At 57.9% G+C, this 25653-nt stretch overlaps 2 protein-coding genes across 2 annotated transcripts in view; both read left to right on the top strand.

The window, feature by feature from the left end:
* MCM5 (minichromosome maintenance complex component 5) overlaps nucleotides 1–12091 on the top strand; it is a 109814-nt gene extending 97723 nt beyond the window's left edge. Inside the window, exon 18 of the transcript XR_009265359.1 lies at nucleotides 12075–12091. The gene's annotated coding sequence lies outside the window, so the exon portion shown is untranslated. The remainder of the gene's footprint in view (nucleotides 1–12074) is intronic.
* A 141-nt stretch (nucleotides 12092–12232) lies between these two features.
* Nucleotides 12233–24180, top strand: RASD2 (RASD family member 2). The gene is made up of 3 exons (XM_058741458.1): nucleotides 12233–12639; nucleotides 17512–17905; nucleotides 21659–24180. Exons 2-3 carry the CDS (start codon nucleotides 17635–17637, stop codon nucleotides 22186–22188), a joined length of 801 nt encoding a protein of 266 aa, XP_058597441.1. The 5' UTR covers nucleotides 12233–12639; nucleotides 17512–17634; the 3' UTR covers nucleotides 22189–24180.
* Nucleotides 24181–25653: the final 1473 nt, after the last annotated feature.

Here is a 25653-nt window from a genome sequence, read left to right as displayed (position 1 = left end):
TCACCCTGTGCCATCTCAAATCTCGACATTCTCCCGGAGGGTCCGTCGCACCTGTGCAGGCCCGGGGCCAGCCCACGAGGCAACCCGTGCCAGCCTCGATGGTGCCACGGTCGGAAGACACGCGTGGCGGAAAGCAAGCCTGCCGGCTTCAGAGCCAAATCTGAGTTCTGCCTCTAGACGGCCCTGCGGCTCTGAGTTACTTACTCTCTCTGGCTGGGCCTCTGCCCGCCCCCCCCCCCCCCCCCGGGGCTGGCAAATGGGGGCAGGGGCGGTGTGTTTCTCAGAGAGATGACAGAGTGCAGGCTTCCCGGTCGGCAGAGCGGAACTCAAGTTCTGGCGCTGCCATTTTCAAGATGGGTGACCTTGGGCACATGGCACGAGCCTCGGTTTCCCCATCTGGATAAAAGGGGTAAACACAACACCTCTCATAGGATCCACAAGAAGGTTAAGTAGCTTGAGACCCGGGGAAAGTAATGATACACTCAGCCGACACTTGACTGAACGCTTACCGTTTGCAAGGCTCTGTTCTAGGACAGATGCGTGTGTGTCTAAATGGACACGCGCCGTGATCTTTCCAGCTGCTCCTGAGTTAAGTACCGTTATGAGCTCTCGTTTACAGGTGAGGGCGCTGGGACACAGAGATGGGAAGTAACTCTCCCAGGACCACACAGCGGGCTGGTGGCAGGGGCAAGCCTCCAAGGCTCCAGACCCCGGGGTCCTCACCCTAACCTTTACGGCCCGCCCCCCTCCCCCAACACCCTGAAGCCCCTTCTCGTGATGCAGGTGTGTGCTCATGCACAGGTACCCTGCGTGCATACGTGTACGTGCCGTGTGCTTGCACGCTGGAGCTCTGCCATGTTTTCTTAAGCCCAACCTGGCGCTCTGTTGGCCGTGACTATAGAAATCACCACTGATAAGACCACTAACGTTGGCATGCCACGTTCTACTTTTCCAGAACCTGCCCCCCCCTGTAAAAATATGGCCTGTTGGTCTCCTCATAATCCTGGGTGTTAGAGAGGGCAAGTGGTAGGTGCTTGAGCGAAGGGCCACCCAAGCAGCTAATGACAGACCGAGGGGAAGCCAAATCCCCTGGAGCCCTTGTTCATAGCACAGCTGGGGGAGAGAAAGGTCTCTCGTGATCTGTCCTTAGGGGAGTAGCATGGGCTACTCCAAGCCATCCCGGCAATTTTTTCTTAATATTTATTTATTTTTGAGAGACAGAGACAGAGAGAGACAGAGTGCAAGTGGGGCAGGGGCAGAGAGAGAGAGGGAGACACAGAATCCGGGCTCTGGGCTGTCAGCACAGAGCCCGACGCGGGGCTCGAACCCATGAATCGCGAGATCATGACCTGAGCTGAAGTCGGACGCTTAACCACCTGAGCCACCCAGGCGCCACCCCTTCCCCCCCTCCTTTTTTTTTTTTTTTAAAGCTAAGCACTTTGAAGGTATGATCTCAGTGCATTGTAATGATAAACCTATTAAGTGGGTATTACTATTGTTCCCATTTTGCAGTTGAGGAAACTGAGGTTCAGAGAGGCTCAGCAGCGAGGTACTCGCAGTTACAAAGGCAGAAAGTGGTGGCGCTGAGATCCACACCCAGGCTGTCTGTCCCCCGTGCCTGGGGGAGTCACCGTCAGGCTCCACGGTCCCCCTCTACCCCAGCTTCTACCCTGGAGGCAGGGCTCCTCCTGCATTGCCAGGACCCCAGGACCCCGGTGGCAGGGAGTAGAGCCGGGAAGTGGACGGGGAAGGAGGGGGAGCCCTGGCCCACAGCAGTGGCCACCCCAAGGCCAGGGCAATTGGGCAGTTAACCTGCCTTAGGCTCCCCATCACGGCTGCTCCCTCCAGCTCCCCATCAGAATCCTTAGTTATGAGCCAACAGCGGTTCCCAAGTGGAGGGCGAGAAGGAAGGGCGAGCCAGCATCCAGATGGCCCTTCTGGTGAGTGTGGCCTTCATCTGGTCTTTATGTAAGAGTCGCTCTGCTTCCCAGATTGCCTTTGAGGCAGACGTTTAAACACTTGTTTTGTGTTTATGATACAGAGGAAGAAATGAAAAGGCCCCCAGGGGAAAAGGAGAAAGAAACCCCCCTGCCAAAACCAGGAGTGATTCTGGGGGCTTGTCAGGCAAGATGGAGAGAGAAACCAGGTCTGGGACTGGTTTCGAGAGAACGGCGAGCAGGTGGCTTCCCTGGGCGTGGGAGGTGAGATTCAGGATTCCTAGAGCGCGAACAGGGAGGAGGGCGAGCACCCTCCTGGTGACAAATCAGGGCAAGAAATGGCCAATGATTGAGGGCCTGATGTGCGCTGAGCCCTGTGGTAGATTTTATGTATTCTCTCTAATTCTCTCAACATCCCTGCTTTATAGACACAGAAACCAAGGCTGAGGGAGGCTCAGTGACTTGGCCAATGTTAGATAGCCTGAGAGTTAGCCTTGGCCTGTGACTTCTAGAAGTTTCCCACCTGGAACACCTTCCCCCATTCAATCCCTCCTTCTGCAGAAAGCCTCCCCAGAAAACCCAGCCCAATGGCAAGGGCTTTCCTCCCCAGACTTCCCATTGTCACTGCTTCTGAACCAGATCTCTACATCTTTCCTTCTGTTGCTCTAGAACTCAGGCTCCTTGACTCTGTTGGAAGAGGTCTCAGTGGCCATCACTCTAAGCCACGACCGGGTTTTCAGATTCTCCCCGAGGCACCCTGTCCTCTGCTTGAACATTTGCACCTCTGGGCAGAGATAGTGGTTTGGTACTTGTCTGTTATAGAATCTCCTAACAGACAATCTACTGAGACTTTTCTTTTTTTTTCTTTTTCTTTTTTTTAAAGAGTTGAAGATTCTTTTTTTTTTTTAAGTTTATTTATTTTTGAGAGAGAGAGAGATAGAGCATAAACATGGGGAGGGGCAGAGAGAGAGGGAGACACAGAATCTGAAGCAGGCTCCAGGCTCTGAGCTGCCAGCAAATAGACCAAGGCAGGGCTCGAACTCTCGAACAGTGAGATCATGACCTGAGCCGAAGTCAGAAGCTTAACTGACTGAGCCACCCAGGTGCCCCTCTTTTCTTGTCTATACCCTTTGGGTGAGAGATCGCCAAGAGTAGAAATCACCATCTCTTTAGGAGGATACTAAGGATACTAAAGAAACTAAGTATCTTTACTTAGTGAAGATACTAAGACCCCAGACGCCGTGCGTTTGCTCAAGGTCACACAGCAAGGTGGGGACTGAACAGGAACTAGAACTCAGGCCCAGCTCCTAGCCTTGTGCTCTTCCCTCTGTCTGCCCATCCTTGGTGGCGGGAAAGGATCCCCAGGAACAGTGGGGTTCGAAAGATCACAGAACTTGGGGGCGGGGGTGAGTAGGCGGACAGAGCTGGAGGCGGAGAGAGGCACTTGATGTGAAACCAAAAGTGACCGCTGAGAAAAGTAAGGACTCGCTGGAATTTGACTTGGAATAAGCCAGTTTTCTTTCCGGTGTTTTATGGGCCTGTCCATCCTTACAGACACTGTGGTCGAAATTCAGGGTTACGAGACAGAAACAAAACAAATGGATCTATTTCTGTTGTTTTCTGTTATATAACAAACCATCCCAAACCCGGTGGCTTAAAATAACAATGGTTTTATGATTTCTTATGTTTCTCTGGTAGGTGGGGTGATAGCTGGATATGGAAGCAGCCATTTAGCTGGTGGCTGGAAGGTTCTAGAAGAGCCACATCAGTTCCCCGCCCCCCCACGTGGCCTTTTTTTTTTTTTTTTTTTTTACCATGTGGTCTCTCCTTCCTGTAAGACAGCTTAGATTTCCTGACTACGTGGTGGCTGCATTTGGGGAGAGTGAAAGTGGAAGCTTCCGGGCCACTTGGGGCCCAGGCTGGAACTGGCACAGGGTCACTTCCAACCATGTTCTGTTGGTCAGAGCAAATTGCAGCATACCCCAGACTCCAGTGGTGAGGAAATGAACTCCCCCTTCTTTTTTTTTAATGTTTATTTTTGAGAGAGAGACAGAGCATCAGTGGGGATAGGGAAGGGGCAGAGAGAGAGAGAGGGAGACACAGAATCCGAAGCAGGCTCCAGGCTCTGAGCTTTCAGCACAGAGCCCGACGCAGGGCTCGAACTCACGAGCCGTGAGATCGCGTGACCTGAGCCGAAGTCGGACGCTTCACCGAATGAGCCACCCAGGCGCCCCGAACTCCCCCCTCTTGACGGGAGGAATCGTGGGTGGCCAAATTTGCAGACAAACCTCCACTGGAAGTGGATAGGGATCAGGGGACGTGGAAGGGAAAAAGACAGGATTTACACCAATCTGCCTTATTGCACAATTTTACAGAAGCACATTTGGGGTGTGGAGTGAGGCTCGCCATCTGTCTGCGTGGGGCGGGAGCTGGGGCTTCTGCGCGGCTGCCTCTGTCTCTCTTCCACGACCCTGATTTCCTCTTCTTCAAACAACCCCAGCGGCGGGAGACCACTAACGGGAAAGAGAAATACACCAAGGCCACAGTCATTAGCATCCCGGAACATTGGATTCTATTTCTGGCAGATCTGAGGTAGTTGGCAAACCTCTCCCCCCTGCTTCCCTGGCTCAGCACTCCGAGGTAATGAGCCCACTGTATTATGTGGCATTAGCAGAAGCGCCAGGTGCCAACCAAGAGAGGAAATCGAGTCCCCGCTCTCCCCGCCCATCGGCACACACCTGGTGCTCGGGGTTCTGCCCTGGGCCCCGCAGAAGGCCACTCACCTCGATTGCGTGCCCACTGGGTGCCAAGTGCTGCTAGGCATGGCTGGCCCCTGCCTTTCTCTCGAGCATCGTGTCGTATTCGTTTCCCGCTCCCCGCTTGCCCGTCGGTCTGGGTGTATTTTAGTTCTCCAAACGGGCCGCTCTCTCTCTCCCCAGCCTTCGCGTGTTCTGTTTCTTCTGCCTGAAACACGCTTTCCCTGGTTAACTCCAGTGCACGCCTCAAATCAGGATCCCTGCCTCCCCTGCGAGACCGTAGGCTCCTCGTTCGGGGTTCTCTAAGTGTTTGTTGAATGGCTGAATGATGGAATGAATGTCTCCGCAACAGCCCCTCTGAGAGATGAGTCAACGGAGGCTCAGAGAGAGCTAACTTGTCCCAGGCCAGAATGAGGTGAGAGACAGAGCCAGACGGTCCGGTGGCCGAGCTTGTGTCCTTTCTACCACACCTGGCTCATACGAGCAAATGCAGATGTGGCCGGTGGTGATGGGGAGGGGCAGAGGGTTCTGGCAGAGTAAGTGAGAGTCCGGGTACTTCTCTGCCTCATTGCTCACAGAGAGTCATTCTAGAGACGGGGTGGACCCTGGGGCCAGGAGGCTGAGCTGCGCGGCGTGTGAGCCTCTGTGGGTTTGGCCTCCCTCAATCCCTCTTCCATTGAGGGTTTACAGGCACCTCCTCTGTCGACAAGAGGTGCCAGACCAATGACTCAGTTGGCCGTCAGAACCTGGGAAGTTGTGCCTAAGGTCTTCACCACCCTCTGGGTAAAGGGGCCCAGGGCAGATTCCAGGGCAGAATCAGGAGGTGTTTTTCCCAGAGGGGCAGTCAGAATGCTGCATCAGAGGTGACTTCCTACCACGGAGAGAGCACTGGTTTCGGAGTCCCACACAGATGCCGGATCCCAGCTCCACCAATAAGAGCTGAGTGATCTTGGCCCAGTGACTTCACCTCTGTGAGCCTCAGTTTCCTTGTCTAGAAAATAGGGATAATAAGATATTCTTCACAGGGCTATTGAGCAAGTTCAATGAGTTAACTGTGCAGCATGCTTAGAACAGGGCCAACCTCCCCCAACTTGAGCCTGGCGTAAAGGAAGCAGTTGACAAATATTAGGCTAGAAGGCCTGTTGTCCTCCCATTGCCCCTGAGCCCCTCCTGCCACAGCTTCTCTTCCATGTAGCGTTTTGCTCGGCATGCGCCCTGGGGCTGTGAGAAGATTAAATGTGAGGGAAGATGACGAAGGTACCTATAGAGTCCCGTCAAAAGAGCAAGGCTAACGAAAGTTGTGTTGCTTTTGTGTCTCCGCCTAGACCACACCAGGTCAAGGCCAAGGGCCCGACAAACATCCAGAGAGGAGCAGAAATTTCATGGGCTTGGGACATGGTGATGGTGATGTTGATGATGATGGCGGTGATGGAGGTGATGACGACAGAGGAGATGACAGAGATGATGACGATGATGCTGGATAGAGAGATGGGGGGATGGGAGGGCCTATTATAGCATGTTCAGGCCAAGCCTTCAGAAGACAGCGATCGGTCATAAAAAGACCAAAGGGTTACTTGTTCCAAGACCCGTATATTCGTCGGCCCGGGCTCTGCCTCTTACTTGTCAAGTGACTTTGGACGAATCGCTACACATCTCTGGGCTTCGGTTCCGCCACCTATAAAACAAAACCGGTTTCCCGCTTCCTTCATAGGGGGCACCCACGGAGATCGCGCCATAATCATTTCACACACACAAGCAGCCGTGGCAATTGCTGGTGTGTCTGAGCGTAAATCCCCCCCACAGGCAGTCATTGCCATCGGGCGAGTTGCCTCCAGCACCAGCTCTGTTCCTTCCTCGGCCCGGGTGTCTTTAAGCCCGTTAGGTCCCTCCCGGGCTCCTCACCCACACATGAGGGCAACAGTGCCACCCCCACATAGGGTTGTGTCCTGGCAAAAATGGGCTCTTGCAGTTGGGACCAAGCCAGTACCTGAGAGAAGCGGGGGCTTCAGGAACGATCCTCATGATGAAAAGCCTCGGGTTCATTCTGGCTATTTCTTTCCCGGTCACACCCTTAGCTTGGCCTGACCCGGTATAACGACCGTACTCTCCTGGTCATCGCTGCTGCCTGCAGAACTACCTTGTGGCATATTCTATTAAAAAATTTTTTTAATGTTTATTTATTTTTTAAATTTTTTTTTTTCTCAACGTTTTTTATTTATTTTTGGGACAGAGAGAGACAGAGCATGAACGGGGGAGGGGCAGAGAGAGGGAGACACAGAATCGGAAACAGGCTCCAGGCTCCGAGCCATCAGCCCAGAGCCTGACGCGGGGCTCGAACTCACGGACCGTGAGATCGTGACCTGGCTGAAGTCGGACGCTTAACCGACTGCGCCACCCAGGCGCCCCGAATGTTTATTTATTTTTAAGAGAGGGGGGAAGAGAGAGTGCGCGCGCCAGTGGGGGAGGGGCAGAGCAAGAGGGAGACAGAGAATCCCAAGCAGGCCCCGCACTGTCAGCGCGGAGCCCAGTGTGGGCCTTGAACTCACACACCATGAGATCGTGACCTGAGCCGAAATCAAGAGTCGGACACTTAACCGCCTGAGACAGCCGGACGCCCCATCTTGTGGCATTTCTTCAAGGACTAGATGGGGTCACAAAAGGCTGCCCGGGATGATTGTGCAGGTTGCTTACTGGCCCAGGGGTACTCAGCAAAGGAAACTCAGCTTGTGCTCCTCCCCTTCCCCTGCCTGCCAAAGCTGGGAGCCTTAGGGAAGCTCTGCCTCTGCCCGGAGGAGGCATCTTTTCTAATTTGTACACAAACTAGAGCCAGAAGGCACCCTCGTCACCTGCAGTGGGATTCATTTAGCTTAGAAATGTAGAATCAGATGAGGGTCTCAGAGAGGATCTGACCCAACATTCTTGTTGTAAAGAAGAGGAAGCTAAACACTATTCACTCATTCATTCATTCGTTCATTCACTCTTTCCTTTATTGGACTTTTACTGAATATCTGCTGTGACAGATACCATTTCTATGCTCAGCAGGAGGCAGAAGTGGTCAGATGACGAGAAGGGCACAAGGCATGGCTGTTTCAGCTGTGCTCCCGCTGACCCTGTCCTTACTTCTCGACCTCAAGGGATGCTTGGGGAGGCCCTGTAATGCCAGGCACGGTGCCAGTCTCCTCCAGCTAGCTGTTCTCTGCACTGACTTGCACCTGACCCACGCTCCTGATCCAGCTAGGTTTGTGCAGCTGGTGACCCAAGGGCCTGGGCTAAAGGGCTCGAGGCTGACTCCGATGCCTGGGTTCTGGATCTAGCACGCGTCGAACGCGGTCAAGCCCCCAACCATCCCTTTGTCCTCAAAACAGAACATCGTGCCACTTGATGTCTAAGGTTGTGCCGATTCTAATCTTCTAATCGGTGGTTCTCAAACGCTGGCATCTCATCGGAATTACTGGGGGGCTAGTTAAAACCCAGATGGCTGGGCCTGGCCTCAGATCTTCAGACTCAGTGGCTCTGGGGTGGGACCTGTATTTCTCACAAGTTCTAGATATGCTAATACTGCTGGTCCGGGGGCCGTACTTTGAGAACCACTGCCCTACCACTGAGCAAATCCAGCTGCACATGGGAATCACTTGGGGAGCTTTACACTGTCGACACCAAGCCCAACACCCGAGCAATTAAATCAACACCTCCGAGCGGGAGCTGTTAACACGTGAACCTCTCCCGGGCTGATTTTTATGCTCCACTAGGGACAGGAACCACTGTTCTAGAAAAGCAGCCAGGGATGTGACAGGACATTGACCAGGCAAACACATTATTTCCCTTCGGAGAAACGTCGTTCAGACCCGAGCTCAGCCTCCCATTAGCCGCCTGGCTTTGAACAGCCTCCCCGAGTCTCAGTTTCCCCTTCCGTAAGCGGGGCTCTTAGGAGCACTAAACGAAACCGCCTCTCCGTGTCTACCCTCCCCCTTTTGCTCTGGTTTCCAAGGACAGCTTGCGCATTGCTTCTGCTCGGAGGCTGTTGAGACGAGCACAATTCAATAAGCATTTATTAAAAACTCACAGCGTGCAAGACGCTGCCCTTAACGACGTGGGAATACAGAGATGATTCAGGCTCCATCCCCACTCCAAGGAGCTCAGGAGCTAATGGGGATGGTGAGGCGTGTGCCCAAAATGTAAGGCAGGATGTGACACAGGCCATGAAGGAAGCAGTCACATGAAGACTATGGTATGCATTGCACGCAAGGTCCTGGTGCGAGGCATTTTGCACGACGTTTTAATTCTTCCAACAACCCATAAGGTAGAAACTGTAACACCCACTGTTTAGTGGCTTTGTAGGGAGGCTTTGTAGGGAGTGCTCAAATGTTGTGCTTTGAAGGATGTGTGGAAGTTCACTGGGTAAGGATAGAGAAGTTATCCCAGATAGAGGGATCGACATATGCAAAGGCCCGGAGGAGGGAGCCCAGGAAGGAGGGAGATGGTGACGACAAACGGTCCACGCGAGACAGTGAGGCACATGGACGGCGGGAGGAGGGTAGGAAAGTGGATACACGGGGAAGTGTGCTGTTGCCACATGAGGCTTCTTTGGGCATCGATCCCTATGTGCACCTGCTTATTGACTGAGCCATTCTGCACTTGAGGAGGGTCAGGGGTAGGGGCAGGAGCAGGTGGGGCTCCTGGGGCCCTGCAATTCCAAGTGCAGCAGCCCTCAAGATATGATCCATGGAAATATCAGGGTGCCTGGGTAGCTCAGTTGGTTGAGCGTCCGACTTCGGCTCTGGTAGGATCTCACGGTTCGTGAGTTCGAGCCCCGCGTCGGGCTCTGTGCTGCCAGCTCGGAGCCTGGAGCCTGCTTCGGATTCTGTGTCTCCCTTCTCACTCTGCCCCTCCCCCGGCTTGTGCTCTGTCTCTCTCTCTCTCTCTCTCTCTCAAAAATAAATAAACATTAAAAAAAAAAAAAGATATGGTCCACGGAGCGTGACCCGCTCAGAGTGGAGGACTGGGCTCCAAGCAGAGGGCTCTTGGGCGGGCTCAGAGCTAGCCACCTGCCACATTTCCTGCATGGGAGTGGGATAACTGGCCCGATGGCCTGAGTGCTTCTGACCCCAGCCTTTCAGGTGAAACATGACACCCTGCCCGCCTCCCGGTGTTGAGCTCACAGCCTCTGTGTAGAGCTGAGCACAAACCCTCCTGGGCCGAAGCCAGTTCCTAGAAGCAAAGTCTGGATGTGGAACGAGTGCTGGGCTTGGATCCTGCCACTTGCTGGCTGGGTGACCTTGGGCACATCCCTTAGCCCGAGCCTAGATTTCACATCCTCTGTTTAAACACAATCAAGTAATGCACGTGCTGCACTCTTCACCTAGTCCCTCCTCCTTCACCTGCCTCATCTTCTCTGGTTGATGTCCCGAGAGAATCTCAAGACCACACAGGGACAAGCAGAGCAAACCCCTTTCAAGAATCAAGGTCCAAGATGACTTCAGCGTTTTTGTCACTCTGTGGACCTAGTATATCACACCCATTTTATAGGTGACACAACCAAGGCTCAGGTGAATTTCTTTAGCTGAGTACCCCTGAGTCAGTAAGCAACCTGCACAACCATACAAGGTAGCCCTGTGTGACCCCATCTAGTCCTTGAAGAATAACTAGTCACGGAAACATGACTGGCCCGGGATCAAATATTTGAGGGGCTGCAGAGGCAGGACTTGAACGCTAGTCTCTCCCCCAGTGGAGTGGGACCCTCAGTTGAGTGGCCCTCCGACCCCCCACCCCCCACCATGAGGTGGTGGAGGGAAGATTGGCAGACATTCGCCAGGTCTGAGGTTCGCAAGTGATGGACAGTTCTCTGGCTGATACAAAATATGTTTTGATAGACAGCGCTGTGTCCCTTCAACGCATCACACAGTGAGAACATTCTCTTTTCAGCCTCCTGAAAGCATAAAGGAAGAAGTTTCCGTTGGGTGCTGATAGGTCTTTAACACCTCTTCAAACTTCGCCAGTCTTCCTTTTCCACTGAGGGCACATCTCAAGCCTTGGTATGCCGGTTTCCAGCTAGAATTTAATAACGTTCTTTTGTTTTCATTGTGTTTATTTTTATTCTACCTTCTATTTTTGGCAAGTGATACTGGCTTCCCATTTAAGGCAGTGATATAACGATCCTCTAAAAAACGTGTTGGCGGGGAGAGTTGGGCCTTGGATTTAAGAAAATACGAAGTAATATGTGGTGCACAGATATGGCAATGAGAATGATTGAAGTCTTGCCCTAGTTCCAGGCGGGGAGAATGCCGTGAGGGACGCATCGCCCAAGGCACCCGGCTCATCCCCGCGGGGCTCTCTCTACAGTGCTCTCCCAGACCCGCACGCGCCGACCTCCACTCAGGCGCGCGCGAGGCCAAGGCGACTCCGCGGCTCCTCCGGGCGGCACGTGCGGGTCCACGAGCCATCCCGCAGGGTCCCGCGATCCCGGGCGTGAGGTGGCGGCGGCTCGGGGCGGGCGGGCTGGGCACCCGGCAGGGCACCTGGGCATTTCCGCGATGGAGGAGCGCGCGGGAGTCCTGGAGCGCGGGCTGGGGACCCCGGGCGGCTGGCTGGGGGGGGGGGAACCCTCGCGGGTCACCTGCGGCCGGCGCGGGGTGCGTGTGCATGCGCGCGCAGACATCAGCTTCGCAGGCAGATGCCGCCTTCCGGTCACGGTGCGCGTCCCCGGCCGCCCCACCAGCGGCCCCGACCCCGCGCGCCCGGGCACGCGGAGCGCCAGACTGCGGCGACCCGGCGGCCGCGGGAGGGGCGGGCGGGGCGGGGCCAGGCCGCGGGACCCGCCGCCCATTGGCCGAGCGAAGTGCCGGGGGCGGGGCGCCGGGGAAGGCGGGCGAGCGGGCTTCGGCAGGCCGAGCGGGCGCAGGGCGGCTGGAAGGGCTGCTCGCGGGCCGCGGAGGGGGCGAGCGGACCCTGAGCGAGGGGTCCACCGTGGCACGCTCCGAAGCCTGATCTGGGCTTCTGCCCCTGGGTGTGCCACCGCGAGCCTCGGCTGCCACCGCTTTCCTGGGGGCGGGGGTGGGGGGGGAGGGCATTGACCTCGCCCTGCGGGAGAGAGGGGCGTTCGCCTCCCGGAGAGGGAGGGAGGGAGGAGCTAGGGCCCGCAGAAAGTTCGCTTCCTCTGGGGGCCGGAGGAGGTGAAGTGGGAGGAGGACCGGGTTTCAGGCTAACTCGGAGCTACGTGCAAAACCTTGGGGCGGCGTTCAAGGCCCCCTCCCACACGCGCGCGGAGCCGAGCGCCCTGCTCCTCCTCCGGCTGCTGGCGTAGCCTCGCCGGGAGAAGGGAGCCGTTCCTCTGGCGCGGGGACAGCTGCAGAGCTGCAGGCAGAGGAGGAGGCCGTGGCGAGACGGGCAGCACCCCGAACCCGAGCGAACCCCTTTGGCGCGGGCGGAAAAGGTGGCATAGGCGGCCAGCACAGGTTCGCCCACTCGGGACGCGCACACCCGCACGCACCCACACACCGCCAAAGGACCCTCCAGGAGTGTCTGAGGACCCTCTTTAAGCCCCGGAGTCGTCCCTACCACCCTCCCTCAGCCCCGGAGACCTAGGCGGGGACCCCGGGATCGGACGTCCCCGCGCCTCCGGGCACCTGGCTCAGCAGGAGTCCCCCGGGTCGGGGCAGGGCGGGGTCGGCAGCGGCGAGCCCGAGCCCGCCCGGCGCCCAGGCCCCTCGGAGCCCTCAGAACCCACCCATGGGGTACCGGCTCCCCGCGTCCCCTCGCCCGGCCGCGCCCAGCTCGGCGCCCCCAGCCGCGCAGAGGAGGAGCCCGGCGCAGTGACCCGGGAGCCGCTGCAGGAAGCCTCGGCGGCGGCGGCGGCGGCGGCGGCTGGAGAGGCAGGCGGTTCCCCGCACCTCCAGGCGCTTCCAGGCAGCCCTCCAAGCCGTGCCAGAGGCCCGGCTGGCCATTCTCAGGTAGGAGAGAGACCCCAACAGAACTGGGGGGCTGGCTGAAGTGGGGGAAGCCAGGAAGAAAGGTTGGAGGCTTGTGGGGGGGGGGGAGGACTAGAGGAAGCTTTACATGATCAGGGACAGTTAAACCGATCGAGCACCTACTGTGTGCCGGGATCATAGGCAACTTTACATATCTGGATCAAATGATTCGAGTTGAGCACCTACTATGGGTCCGGCTGAGTGCTAGGCCCTTTACTTCTCCCTGGTAGGAAAGACTTAACTAAGCTTCTACTATGTGCTAGATGTGTTGCTGGGAGCCTTCCGTTTAAGGGACCTAGAGCAATAGCCATTTAAATAGGAGGACACTGAGGCTCAGGGAGGAAGTGGCACTTAACCTTCCCCAAACACTCCCACCCCCTTCCTGAGCTGGCTGCTGCCTGTGGACCTGGATGGAGCTCCCTGGTGCCCCCCCACCCCCAGCCCTGGTGAGGACTTCCTTTGAGGAGGGAAGATTAAGCAATACCTTCCTTGTTCGGCATGTCTTGAGCTTTTTGGGGGGGTTGGTGCAAGGAGCGAGTTCCCTGAGTGCTTCTTTTCCCTGGAAGTGTGTCCAGCATTCGGCTGGCCACAGGGCCTCCAAGTACCTCTGAGGGGCTCTCTGCCTTCTCCCTTTGCCCCGCTTCCTTGGAGGATAACAGAGGATGTTCTGGATTCCTGGCAGGTCGGAGGCCAGGCTGGGAAGGGGCAGCCGGCTCAGGAGCCCATGATTCAGGCTTGCAGTGACGAGGCGGGGTCCCCCAAGACCTCTGCTTGCATTCCAGTCCTGCGCCACCTGGCTGTTCCACCTGGCCCCTTGAATGCCTAGAGGAGGTGCCTCAAAGGAACCCACTTGTCAGGAGCTGTATTAGCCTCTAGACTTCTGGCTGAACAATCCGGGCCACGCTCCGGGTTTGTTTCTGCAGTTCCCAGTTGATAGATGACCAGCCCCACCGGCCCAAACCATTTGCTGAGCTGGTGAGAGGCAGGGCTGGTCTGCCGGAAGCTGACGGCCTGCCTGTTTTCTGCCACCCCGAGCTGCCAAGGGTGATGGGGTTGGCTTTGCAAAGCCCCCAGGACACCCCTCAGTGTGGGGATGGGAGCGAGTGGATAACGTGTCCGTCCAGAGAGGCTGGCATGTGTGCTAATGGAGGAGGCTTGAGGTGTGTGGGAGGGAGAGGGGAGCACTGGTTCTGTGAACAAGCTTTGGGGTCCCCCCAGGGAGAAGGACACGTCCAGACTCCTGTCCTGATGTCCTTGTCCATCTGATCCCCTCCATCTTCCAGGCGGGCCCTGAAGGGAGAGGTTTGGGGGAGAAGAAGGGGGTGAACCCGCAGGTGCATCTGCTAGGAGCCGGCTGGGCACGGTTTGGGGGTGAGTCCTGGGCAGAATGCCTGCCCCCAGCTGTCTGCAGGGAGGGAGAGGGAGTGAGTGTATAATAGGCCTCAGGGGTCATTCCTCTGCCTGACGCCAGCTGAGGCTTCCCTGAGTCAGGCACTGTTTTGAGAAAAACTGGTTTTGGCCAGGGGGTAGGTTTTTATAGAGGTAAGAGCCCAGGCTTTGGAGCCCATCAGCCTAATTGTAATCCTGGCCTGGCCGGTAATCTGTGTGAGTCAGCCAGGCCGACCCCCAGTGTGCCCATCAGTTAGTAGACTGATGCTGGTCTGCTCTTCACGGGACCGTTGTGAAGTCATTGGAACAAGGAACACGAAGTGCCTGGCATGATGGGAGCCCGCCTGGCTGTTCCCCTGGGGATTGTGGGGGGGGGGGGGGCGCTGTTCCTGACAAGTGGGGTTCCACCCCATCCCTGGTCTGGGACTTTCTGCCCCCTTCCCCCGCCAGGTGCCCTTCGAATGGCCCCGGGCTGGGGTCAGCTGAGTGACCCAGAACTTGCATTTGGGTCCTTGTGCTGCTAGCGGTCCCCATTGACCACTCTCTGAGCCTCCAGGGTTGGGCTCTAAATTCTGGAAGGGCCCTTTGATCTCGGATGCCCACCTGCTTCTCACTGTGCGGCCCCGGCTGAGGGTGCAGGGAGGAGAGAAGCCAGGCCGACAGCTGCCCACAGTGCCTCCTCTGGGGCAGCAGAGGGAGGGAGGATGCGGGGGCGGGAGGTGGAGCCCACGGAATCGCTGTCACCTGGCGTCCAGGTGTCTGGGTGCCTCACACAGCCCCACGTGGCTGAGGCCATGTGAAGACTCACAGTCTCCTCTTGGAGAAGAAAGCCGTGTTTCCCTCTCTCTTTGCCTCTTTCTGATGCCTTGTCTCCTCCCTGACTCTCTGCCTCTTCTCTCTGACTTCAGGCCCATCCAGGCACTGATATGCGCACATCTGTACCAGGAGCCCCCGGCTAGAGGCTGGGTAGGCGTGATGGAGACCAACATTGTCCCTGGGGGCTGCTGGCCTCCTTCCCTGTCTGTCTAGACAGAGGTGATCACCATCAGAGTCAAGTTCCCCACAGAGGGGCTAGGGAGGGGGCTGTCGTGGCGTGGGGCCTCTTTTCCCCCATCTCTGAAGGTCCGGGCTGCCTTGCCAGCCCCAGAGGACACGGAAGAGGCTTCACTGCTCTTGGTCTTGCGGCCTTCCTGTCCCCACCGTGTGCCCATGGGTGTGCCCGGGGCACCGAGACCCTCCTCAGCACCGCACCTGGGCCAGCCAGGTGGGAGGAGGAAGAGGGAGAAGACCTTAGAAGGAGGTTTCGGGTGAGCTCCAGAGGCAGACCCACTTGCTTCATTCATTCATGGCTCATTTACTGAGCACTTGCTGTGGACATGGCACCGGAATCCCGTGGGATAAATGGAAAGAGGGCCGCGGGCGTGAATTGGGGGGAGGGGGATGTGGGGATCTTCGCCTCGGAGTCACTGTCCTGGCTCCCTTATGAACTACAGAGCCCACTCATGTAGACCTTTAAGCTTCAGGGTCCTTATTTGTGAAATGGGCAGGTAATCTCTTCCCCGTCGGCAGGTGGTGAGGAGACGCCATCGCGTGGGGCACACCGCCCGGGGTCAGATCTCTCTTTGCTGGTTACTGGCTGTGTGACCATGAACAAGTTAACTAAGCTTCTCTGTGCCTCAGTAACTTCCTCTGTAAACTGGGGTAACACCACCTACCTCTGGGGTTCCTGAGGGATGGAACGACTTATTCCACGCTCAGCACTTAGAACGCTGCGGCCTCTGTTGACGGCGCGGTAAATGTCAGCTACCCTGATTGTCCTGTACTTAGCACAGTACTTGGCACACGGCAGGGGCTGGGCTAATGGTGATGGTCACAGCTCCAGGCTCAGGGTCAGCGGTGTGCTGAGTGGGCTTATTGTGTGTGCGATTCATTTTTCCTCTTTGCGATTCATTCATCGAGGTCCTCTTGGTAGCTTGGAATTGGCCGTGGTGGGAATGCTATGCCGCAGGGATTGACAAACACTGCCAATAAGAGCTTTTTAAAAAGATACTTTTGAGAGCTGGTTTACTGCACAGCGGCTCTCAGTGGGGCAGGGCGAACGGATACAGATGCCTGAATGCCCTGCACAGGACGTTTGCCAGGGGGTCTCTCCACCTCCAGTCTCTTAGCATAATGGCAGACGTAGAACATTATGAGGTTGGAGAGAGCCTTGGGGTAAGTGGGTGCGGCATTCTAGGCTACTGCGCTGGGGCAGCCAGAAGGCGGGGGGGGGGGGACCAGCGGTAGGTAGCATGTACAGCTCCCTGTGCACATGGAGAAAAAGGTGCCTCCTCTGGGCAGATGAACTCCACAAAGACAGCCCTCCCCGTTCCCTCACAGCTGGGTGCTTTGTGCAGTGCCCAGCCTGCACAACCGTGCGTGGCAGCGGCTGAGGGCAGAAGGGATCGCTACTCCAGCAGGCCTGTATCCACTTCTAGTTCCTAGAGAGGGGAGGGATTCCTGCTGGGGTGGGGCGGGGAGCGAAAAGCCTTCTGAGAGGAGGTGATATTTGAGCCAGGCCCTGAAACATAAAGAGAAGAGGGTGTTCTGGCAGAGGGACTAGCACGAGCTAAGAATTGGAGGCAGATCTCAGCAGAGCTCCAACAGAGCGATGGGCTCAGGGATTCTAAGGGGATTCTGGCGGGTGCTGACATAGGAAAGGAGGGTGGCGGGGCCGGGACTGGCCTCTGGGGGGCTTATTTATGTTCCATTTGGGCTTTGGAGCTGGGATCCAGTTCAGCCTCTTCCACAAGCCCAGGAAGCTCCCATAGAAAGTTCTGGGTAGCCCTTGGAGCTCTGAGGCACTTGAGCTGTTCCTGGGTCGTTTCTCTGGCCCACATCCCCTAGTCTAGATCTCTGGGTCTCCTGGCAGTAAGCAAATTCCCAGGGGCTGGGGGTGAAATCGCTGGGCCCTGGGTGGGTGGGGAGGATGTGGTCTGGACACGGCCTTTCCCCGTTTCTGGGAAGGCTGAAAGGCCACAGCCCGCCGGGCCCAAGAAATGCTCTCTAGCGCCAACTCCAGGCCGTGCCCTGGAGTCACAGCTCCTGGGAGGCCGGGAGTTGGAAAAGGACGGGAGGACCAGGGAGAGGTCAGGTTCTAGCAGGAGTTACTTAACATTTTGCCACCTCAGCGCAGGCCACAGCCCTGTGAACGGAGTCCCTTTTACAGCTGGGAAAAAGTAAGTCCCAGGGAACTTAAGCTCCTTGCCCACGAGCAAGAGCAAACGGGTGGTAAAGTGAGGAATCAGGCCCCAGCGGTTCTGGGCCAGAGTCAACAAAGGGTGAATGGCCGCAAGGGCGACCGAGGGCACGCGTGAGGGGGGTGAGTGAGGAGGAAGGAGGCCTCGGAGGGCACAAACGAACGAGCGGGCAGAGCTGCCAGGCCCCTTAGAGACGCCCGAGTCTAACCCCCCCCCCGTCTTACAGATAGAAGACGGACGCCCAGACAGGAGCCACGCAGAGGAGGCCAAGGCCGCCAGCAAGAGGCTGCAAGGCCGGGTCCAGGGCCTCCTGACACCCGCTCCCCGCTCTGTGCCACAGTCCCGAGCCATGATGAAGACCCTGTCCAGCGGGAACTGCACGCTCAGCGTGCCCGCCAAGAACTCGTACCGCATGGTGGTGCTGGGCGCCTCGCGGGTGGGCAAAAGCTCCATCGTCTCCCGCTTCCTCAACGGCCGCTTTGACGACCAGTATACGCCCACCATCGAGGACTTCCACCGGAAGGTCTACAACATCCGGGGCGACATGTACCAGCTGGACATCCTGGACACGTCCGGCAACCACCCCTTCCCTGCCATGCGCAGGCTGTCGATCCTCACAGGTGGGTGCCGGGGGCGGGCGTGCGCGCTCAGCAGCGGACGGTGCGCGGACAGCGCGCGCTGCCTGTCCCCCGTCTGCAGTGAAGCTCCCAGCAGAGCCCCCTCGTGAGGGTCAGAGAGGAGTTGCCGGCCAAGTGGTCGAGCTGGGGCCCAGATTCCGCGCTGTGTGGCCGGGGACCGAGTACTCGTGACTGTGGTGCCACCTTCCAGGTCGGGAGCCGACACAGGCCGGCACTGGGACGGTCCCTCTCCGGGGAACAGAGGGGCTGCTGCCTTCCTCCTGCAGGAGGTGGCCCCGCAGGGCTCCGGGGCCCGTGGTCAGTCTGCCGGGCTCGGGTCTGCTGACACCCCGGGCCTTCGCTGCCTCTCAGAGCGGTAAAGGCAGGACCGGGGCAATGGCCAGTCAGAGTGATGCTGGGGGCTCGGCAATGGTCACGGGAATGGTGGTGGCGATAGCTAACACGTACTGAGGGCTGTGTGCCTGGGCCTGTTCTTACAGCTCAGCATGGATTTATTTCATTCTCACGACTAACCTAGGAGTCGGGTCTTTTGCACTTCGCAAGTGGGAAGAGTGACGCCCAGAGAGGTTAAGCTACTCCAGGCGGTAACACAGGCGGTCTGTGGCAGTCTGGTGCTTATTCTCTACCACTAAACTGTCCTGTAGTCTGCTGGCCCTGCTGGGAACACTGGGGCGGCCAGAGAGATTGTGGGGGATTAAGGGGGCAGGTGGAGAGGTGGGACCTGGCCGATGCTTGCCTTCCTGAGGCAGTTTCACGCGGTGGCCAAGAGGGCGGCCATCTGCCTGGGGCAGTTGCTTCCCGGTTTTATTCCTCTGGGCAAGCAACTTTCTCTCTTTGCGCCTGGGTTTTCTCTCTGTAAGAGCCGCACATCAGCACCCACCCCATAGGCCACTGTGGAAATGAAGTGAGTTAATACAGCAAACGTGCTTGCTGAACAGATAGTGAGTGCTCAATAAACAACAATCGTAACCCAGCATTTACAGAGTGCCTGCTATGGGCTACGCAGTCATTTCCTTTTCTTTTTAAAACGTTTTAATGTTTATTTTTGAGAGAGAGAGAGACAGAGACAGAGCATGAATGGAGGAAGGGCAGAGAGAGAGGGAGACACAGAATCCGAAGCAGGTTCCAGGCTCTGAGCTGTCCGCAAGAGCCTGACGTGGGGCCCGAACCCAGGAACCGTGAGATCATGACCTGAGCCCAAGCCGGACGCTTAACCGACTGAGCCACTCAGATGCCCCAACTCAGCCGTTTCCTAATCATCCTTCTCCCATGGCTGGGCAGTGATGCAGGGAAGGAATGAGCAAGTACCCCTCTAGCCATCACTAAAATAGCCCCCCACATCGAGATGCTTTTGCACCAAGAAACCCATGCTGTGCGGACTCCTCCCCCTACACCCTGGCCAAGCCCCGTCCTTGAGCACCCTGGGCAGATGGCTTCTTCTTGCGGGCTGTCCTTGCTGACTGTCTGACCCAGATCACATTTCACCCCCCACCCCGTGGTTTGGAGAGGCACTGTGTGGATGGAAAGAGCCCTGCGTTGACCTAGGTTCCAGTCCTGGCTCCACCACGGCTTACCTGTGTGACCCGGGGTCCGATTCTCGGTCTCCTTGGCTGTGCAACGGACATAAGCTTGCTTCCCCCCGCAGTGTGGCTGTGGGGAGTGAAGGAAGGCACTGGGGACACTTCCAACATGTGGAGCTCAGCTCTCCTTGCCTTGGGGAGGGGACTGGGTGCCTGCTGATGTCACAAAGGCTAACACCAGAGGGAGGGAGAGCCATGTGGAGCAGGACCACGTGCGTATTTCCAAAATTAATTTTGAATGACACAAATAATATGCAAACACACCCTCCTATAAACCCAAATAAGCCTAAAAAGCCCCCTTGACCTGTGTCTCCAGCTCCAGGCTCCTGTCCCCTCTCTGGAAGTGGCCCACCCCCTCACTCTGGTGGGGACTGTTCTGGACCCCACCCCCCCCTCCATGAACACACTGACCTTTACACTTGTATCCTGTCTGTAATAGGGAGTATTTTCGCCCGTCTCTTTTGAACGCGCACTTATCATTCGGAACACATCTGTCTGCTGCTTGCTTTTTTCACTCACCAGCTCGTGCCTCATTTTCCAACCTGGTGCAGAAGGAAACTCTGAAAGCCATTAATTCTGCCGCCAGCTCTCTTTCCAGCTGCCAGCCAGGCTGCCTCTGAAGCTTGGCATTGCAGTCTTGCATTTGAATATGTCAAGGCCGCCGAGTCCTCAGGGGCCCAGGATTAGCCTAATGGGACGGGGTTGGCATCCCAGGCAGAAACGGTCGCCAGGCCTGGGGCTGCCTTTTGCAAGCACCTCCTTAAACAGCCCACACCCCCCATTCCTTCCATCCCATCACACCCATTCGCCCAGCTTTATGGACACCCACTGTGTGCGGGGCCCTGGGGGACGGGGACGCAGGTGACACTGTCTCCCTCTGCTCCAGAGCTCTTGGTGAGGGGCACACCCACTGGCCGGAGCATGGTTCCGAATGTGGCATGCGCGGTTATGGGGGGACAAATGCTATGCTCTGGGGGTCCGCAGAAAGGAGGCAGCCGTGCTTCCAGAAGGGAGAATGGCTGGATTCTCCTCTCCAGACGCTGGGCCAGTCACCGACCCCCCCCCCCCCCCGAGCCTCAGTTTCCTCGTCTGGGAAACAGGGATTTGGGCATCTCCCCCCAGGTTCTTATGAGTTGAAGCCAAAGTTCAGAGAAGGTGCTTTGGGTGTGAGCTTGTGATCCCTGTAGTAAGTTTTAAAAATTGGGATGTGGGCACTGCCTGCGCTCTCCCTGGCTCCCCAGCCACCTCCAAATTGCCTGTTTCAGACCCAGGGACCCGTCTTGAGTGATGCAGCGAGTGGAAGTAGGGACCGCCTGGGTCTTGGAGGCTAGCGCTCATTGGTCCATGATTTATTCAAGAAGCAGGGAGCATCTCCGTGGGCCAGGCACCGGCCGGGTGAGGACAGAAGCAGGTCCAAATCTTGGCCTGGCCACATTCATGCTGTGTGACCTTGGGCCCTCTCTGAGCCCCTCTCTGCTCACCGACACCAGGAAGGTAACGAAAGCCCCCTCAAGGAGGTTTTGTGAGGAGTCGGGGAGGAGCCCACCCTGGCGTGTTCTGTCTGATTGTCCTCTCCGTACCTAAGACCTCTGAGGACGTGCCACACTCCATTCGGTATCCTGTGAAAAGCCCTGCCGGGAGGCTGTATTTCATCCCTGTGGGACAGATGGGGAAATGAAGGTTCAGAGAGGCCGTGGGACCCGCTCAGGGCTGCGTGGCCAGTAAGTGGCGGGGGCAGGATGTAAGCCTAGGCCTGACTGGTGCCAGTGCTCTGAGTTCCTACGATGTGTCAGGCGCGATCCAGGCCCTGGGGATGTGCACTGAACAAGTCGGGCAAGACCCCTGCTGTCATGGAAATTGTATTTATTATGGTAACTCTAACACAGTCTGCACGAATTCGCAAGCCACTCACCCCATGGCCGGCTCTGCGGGGAACTGTAGGGGGAATTAACTGCGTTGTGCCACACGTTAGCTCATGTGCCCTTGGTCAAGGGCTTTAACCCTCTGGGGCTCAGCCTCCCGCTCTGGGAAATGGGGAGAGGAGTGACTCCCCCATAGACTCACTGGGAGGGCGGACTCAGCGAGGGGAGGGGCGGTGGGAGGGGGGCGGTGGAGGGGGGGGCGGCCTCACCACCTGGGGTCCCTCTCCCCGCAGGGGATGTCTTCATCTTGGTGTTCAGCCTGGATAACCGGGAGTCCTTCGACGAGGTCAAGCGCCTCCAGAAGCAGATCCTGGAGGTCAAGTCCTGCCTGAAGAACAAGACCAAGGAGGCGGGGGAGCTGCCCATGGTCATCTGCGGCAACAAGAACGACCATGGCGAGCTGTGCCGCCAGGTGCCCGCCACCGAGGCCGAGCTGCTGGTGTCGGGGGACGAGAACTGCGCCTACTTCGAGGTGTCGGCCAAGAAGAACACCAACGTGGACGAGATGTTCTACGTGCTCTTCAGCATGGCCAAGCTGCCCCACGAGATGAGCCCCGCCCTGCACCGCAAGATCTCCGTGCAGTACGGCGACGCCTTCCACCCCCGGCCCTTCTGCATGCGCCGCGTCAAGGACGTGGACGCCTACGGCATGGTCTCGCCCTTTGCCCGCCGCCCCAGCGTCAACAGTGACCTCAAGTACATCAAGGCCAAGGTCCTTCGGGAGGGCCAGGCCCGTGAGAGGGACAAATGCACCATCCAGTGAGCGGGAGGGATGCCGGGGTGGGCGCTTGGGCGGTGCCTTCCGGGAGGTGCCCCTCCTCCCCCCCCCCCCCCCCCCCCGTGCCCGCTGCCCGCGCCCTCCGCCCCCCACGAGACCCCAGTGGCAGCCGCGTTCGAAGGCCTCCGGCTCCAGACCGGGGCACCCCAGCCTCTGACCTCTGTGTGTTCTGCCTCCTCGCCGCTTCCCTCTGATTCTGCTTTTTTCGAGGTGCCCCCCCCCCCCCCGGCGCATTTAGCTCCTCCCCGCGGGGACAGGTCACTGCGGGGCTGGGGACAAGGGTGGGAGCCATCCGGACTTGTGCCGGTCCCCAAGTCAGAGCCTTCTTGTCCTTGGGATTGGAGGAAACGCTGACGCGGGAGGGGCCGGAATCCCTACGCGGACGGAGCCTTCTGGAACGGTCGCGGGTGGAAACGACTCCTGGGGTCTCCGCCGTGCTGCTTGAGACCCCAGACTCTCGCCCTCTCCGACTCAGCTGTTTGGGCCCCTGCCCCCAGGGTGGCCCCCAGCCGTCCTGGTCAGTCGATCGGGGACGTGAGCCAGTGGCGGCTGTGTGTGTGAAGAGGGGCGTGGCCACGTCTCCCGGCCCACGGCCGTCCGTTGGGCGGATGCGTCGTCTGTTGGTTGTGTGTTGCTGCTCTCGTGTTGTGCTGTAGAAACGGAAATCGTTGTACTGTAAAAGCTACTGACGCCTCGTTGGCCAGACCCCCGCCCAAGTTAGACCCGCCGCCTCTGCTGGGGATGCCTTCCTCCCCCCTCCCAGACAGGGTTCCCCGTGGCCTGCCTGCAGCTGGACACTGCCCTCGATAATGAGCTTCACAATTTACATTTGCACGGGGCAGGGGATGGGGGGGGGGGGGCAGGCTGGGGCTGCTTCTCCTGCCCCCATTTTGCAGAGGAGGTGGCTGAGACTGGGGGGGGCGGGTAGGTGACATGTCCCAGCGGCCCCCCCCCCCACCTCCCCGTACCCCCCACGCTTCACCTCGTTCAGGGCAGGGCTCTGCCTAGAACCACGCCGTCTTCTACTGTGCTCGTTCCTCAAGCATTTATTGAGCACCTGCCGGGTGCCGGGTCCACTGTGTGCTAGGAAACAAAGAGGATGAGCAGTGCACTTTATGACCCTGAGGCCAGGCCCATCCCCAGCCTCTCGGCCTGTTCCCCTTCACCCGCATGGCCTGTACCCACCCTTGCTGCCCGTCTGTCTCGTGCATTTGGAGCTTTTGCGGTGGGGGGGGGGGGGGGCGGGGGGGGGGGTGCTGCAGGTGCAGCTGGGAGCCAGAGCTGAGCCCGGAGAGGTAGGTGGAAAGCTCCTCGTGGGTCTTTCCCTCTTGTGTGGCGCTGGACTGCTGCGTCCTGGGTGTGACGGGATTTGAGCCCGTAGACCGAAGGCCTGTCGTCAGCTCTTAGCAAGTACGTTTTGTGTCTTAACCTCCTTTAAAATATTGAGATTTAGGGCTACAAGGAACCTTAGCGATCACCTAGTGACTCTTTCTGAGGCCCAGAGAGGGTGAGCAACTCGCCCCAGCTCACACAGCAAGTCTGTGAGCGGCAGAAGCAGGGCTAAGTCTGGGCGTTCGGCACGCACCCCGAGGTGCCCCCTCTCCTGATGCTCCCTCTGCCCTTGAGGCCTTCAGAGAATGGAGGTGTCTTCCCCGAGCCTGTCTCTAGATCGGTCTTTGAGGGCTCCTGTAAGTTCTGTGTACACGCCCACGTTTGTCTACATGCACCCGTGTGAACACCGAGATGTGCGTGTGCCCCGACTCCAGCTCTGCGTACCCGCTGCCTCCACCCTGCCACCTGCCGCTCAAGTCAGCGGCTCTGACCCTGCTTCTGTGCCCTCGCCCGGCCCCGGCCTGAGCCCTCCCAGTGGACTGGGTACCGTGGCCAGGGCAGGCGTGTGACCTGGTCCCACCCAGTGATGCCCTTGCTGCCCCACATCTCTGTGTATGCTACCAATTAAAGTGGGTTTGTTTCTAAGCTGTGTCCTTGACCATGTGTATTTTTCTGTATTTCCAAGGGGCGGTGTGTCTCTTCCCCCAACCAGAGCTGGCCTTTTCCTCCCTGGAACACACCTGCCTGCTGCCCTTGCCCAGGCGGCAGCGCTGAGTTAGTCCTCAAGTTTACATGGGGAGGGGGCACCCCAAGACAGGAGGTTGTGCACCTGTCTTGGCCCTGCCCTTCTAGGTCTTCTGGGGGGTGTATGCTGAGCTGTCGGTGTCCCTCGAGAGGGGTGCCGGGGTCAAATACACCCCCCGCCCCCATGGTTCATCAGCCCCCGGGGGCCACCGTATCTGAATTCTGTGCAACTCGTCTTGAGCATTCATTTTGCCTCAGGGAACATTTGGAACTGTCTGGAAACATTCATTTTAAGTTTATTTATTTATATCGAGAGAGAGAGAGAGAGAGAGTGTGTGTGCAGGAGGAGCAGAGAAAGAGAGAGAGAGAACGAATCCCAAGCAGGTTCCGCACTGCCAGGACAGAGCCCGATGCAGGGCTCGAACTCACGAACCATGAGAGCGTGACCTGAGCAGAACTCAAGAGTTGGGCGCTTCACCGACAGCCACCCAGGTGCCCCTGGAAACATTTTTGAATCACCAAGACTTGGGTGGAGGGCACTGCTAGCATGTAGTGGGTAGAGGCCAGGGGTGCTGCTGAGCACCCCCGTGTCCAGCTCAGCACCCCCATCATAAAGACTTATCTGGCCCCAAATGTCAGTAGTGGGCAGCCTCAGTTGGGACAGTTGGTCCTGGAGGCCAGGACATAGCCCAGGTCCGTGTGGTTGATTTGATGTACAACTTTATGGACAGAATTTAATAGACGCCGGACAAGCAGAGCGAGCCTCGTGTGAGACGAGGCAAGTTGTGGGCGGGGACGGGGGCCGAGGGACAGGGACAAGGTCTCGTCCCTGTGCCACCCTGAACCTGCCACCTTAGGCCATGATTTTCCCCGGGCGGGAGGAAGAGGAGGGGACCAGCCATGCACCTGCCGTGTCTCACGCCGCCCTCACGTTTTCCAGCCTCATGAGAAACATCTCCCCTTGTCCACCCTTTCCCAGCCCTGGTCTTTGTAGAGGAGACAGAGAGGCCAACACCATCAACTGCATCACAGGCCGGTGCTAGATGGTAAGAGCTGGTGGGGAAGCAGCTGGGCACAGCACAGCGAGCCTTCCCGGGGTGGGGTGGGAGGGGTGCGGCTACAGCCTGGACCACCTCTGCTCTCTCCCCCGACTGGTGACTGTAAGTCACGTCCTTTCCCCCTTCCCCCCCGCCCCGCCGCTGGCTCCGATACCCTCGTCTCTAAATGGGAGGTGGGATCAGGGCAGTTGGACAAGACAACACGCGACCAGCCCCTTGCAACCCTATGTTCTCTGCAAGAAGGAATTAATATTCCTATTATGTAATCCACAGCATTCCGCTCATTGCTAAATAGAACACGCTTGCTCCAGCCCCG

The sequence above is a fragment of the Neofelis nebulosa genome, chromosome 8 (assembly GCF_028018385.1).
Source record: "Neofelis nebulosa isolate mNeoNeb1 chromosome 8, mNeoNeb1.pri, whole genome shotgun sequence".
NCBI classification, from domain to species: Eukaryota; Metazoa; Chordata; class Mammalia; order Carnivora; family Felidae; genus Neofelis; species Neofelis nebulosa.
This window is presented reverse-complemented; position numbering and strand designations above follow the sequence as displayed.

What these genes read in the sequence shown, in the direction of transcription:
- RASD2 (XM_058741458.1), top strand. Translation starts at nt 17,635, where the DNA reads ATGATGAAGACCCTGTCCAGCGGGAACTGCACGCTCAGCGTGCCCGCC. An exon ending in CAGGCTGTCGATCCTCACAG is followed by an intron (nt 17,906 to 21,658) that starts GTGGGTGCCGGG and finishes CTCTCCCCGCAG; the next exon opens with GGGATGTCTTCATCTTGGTG.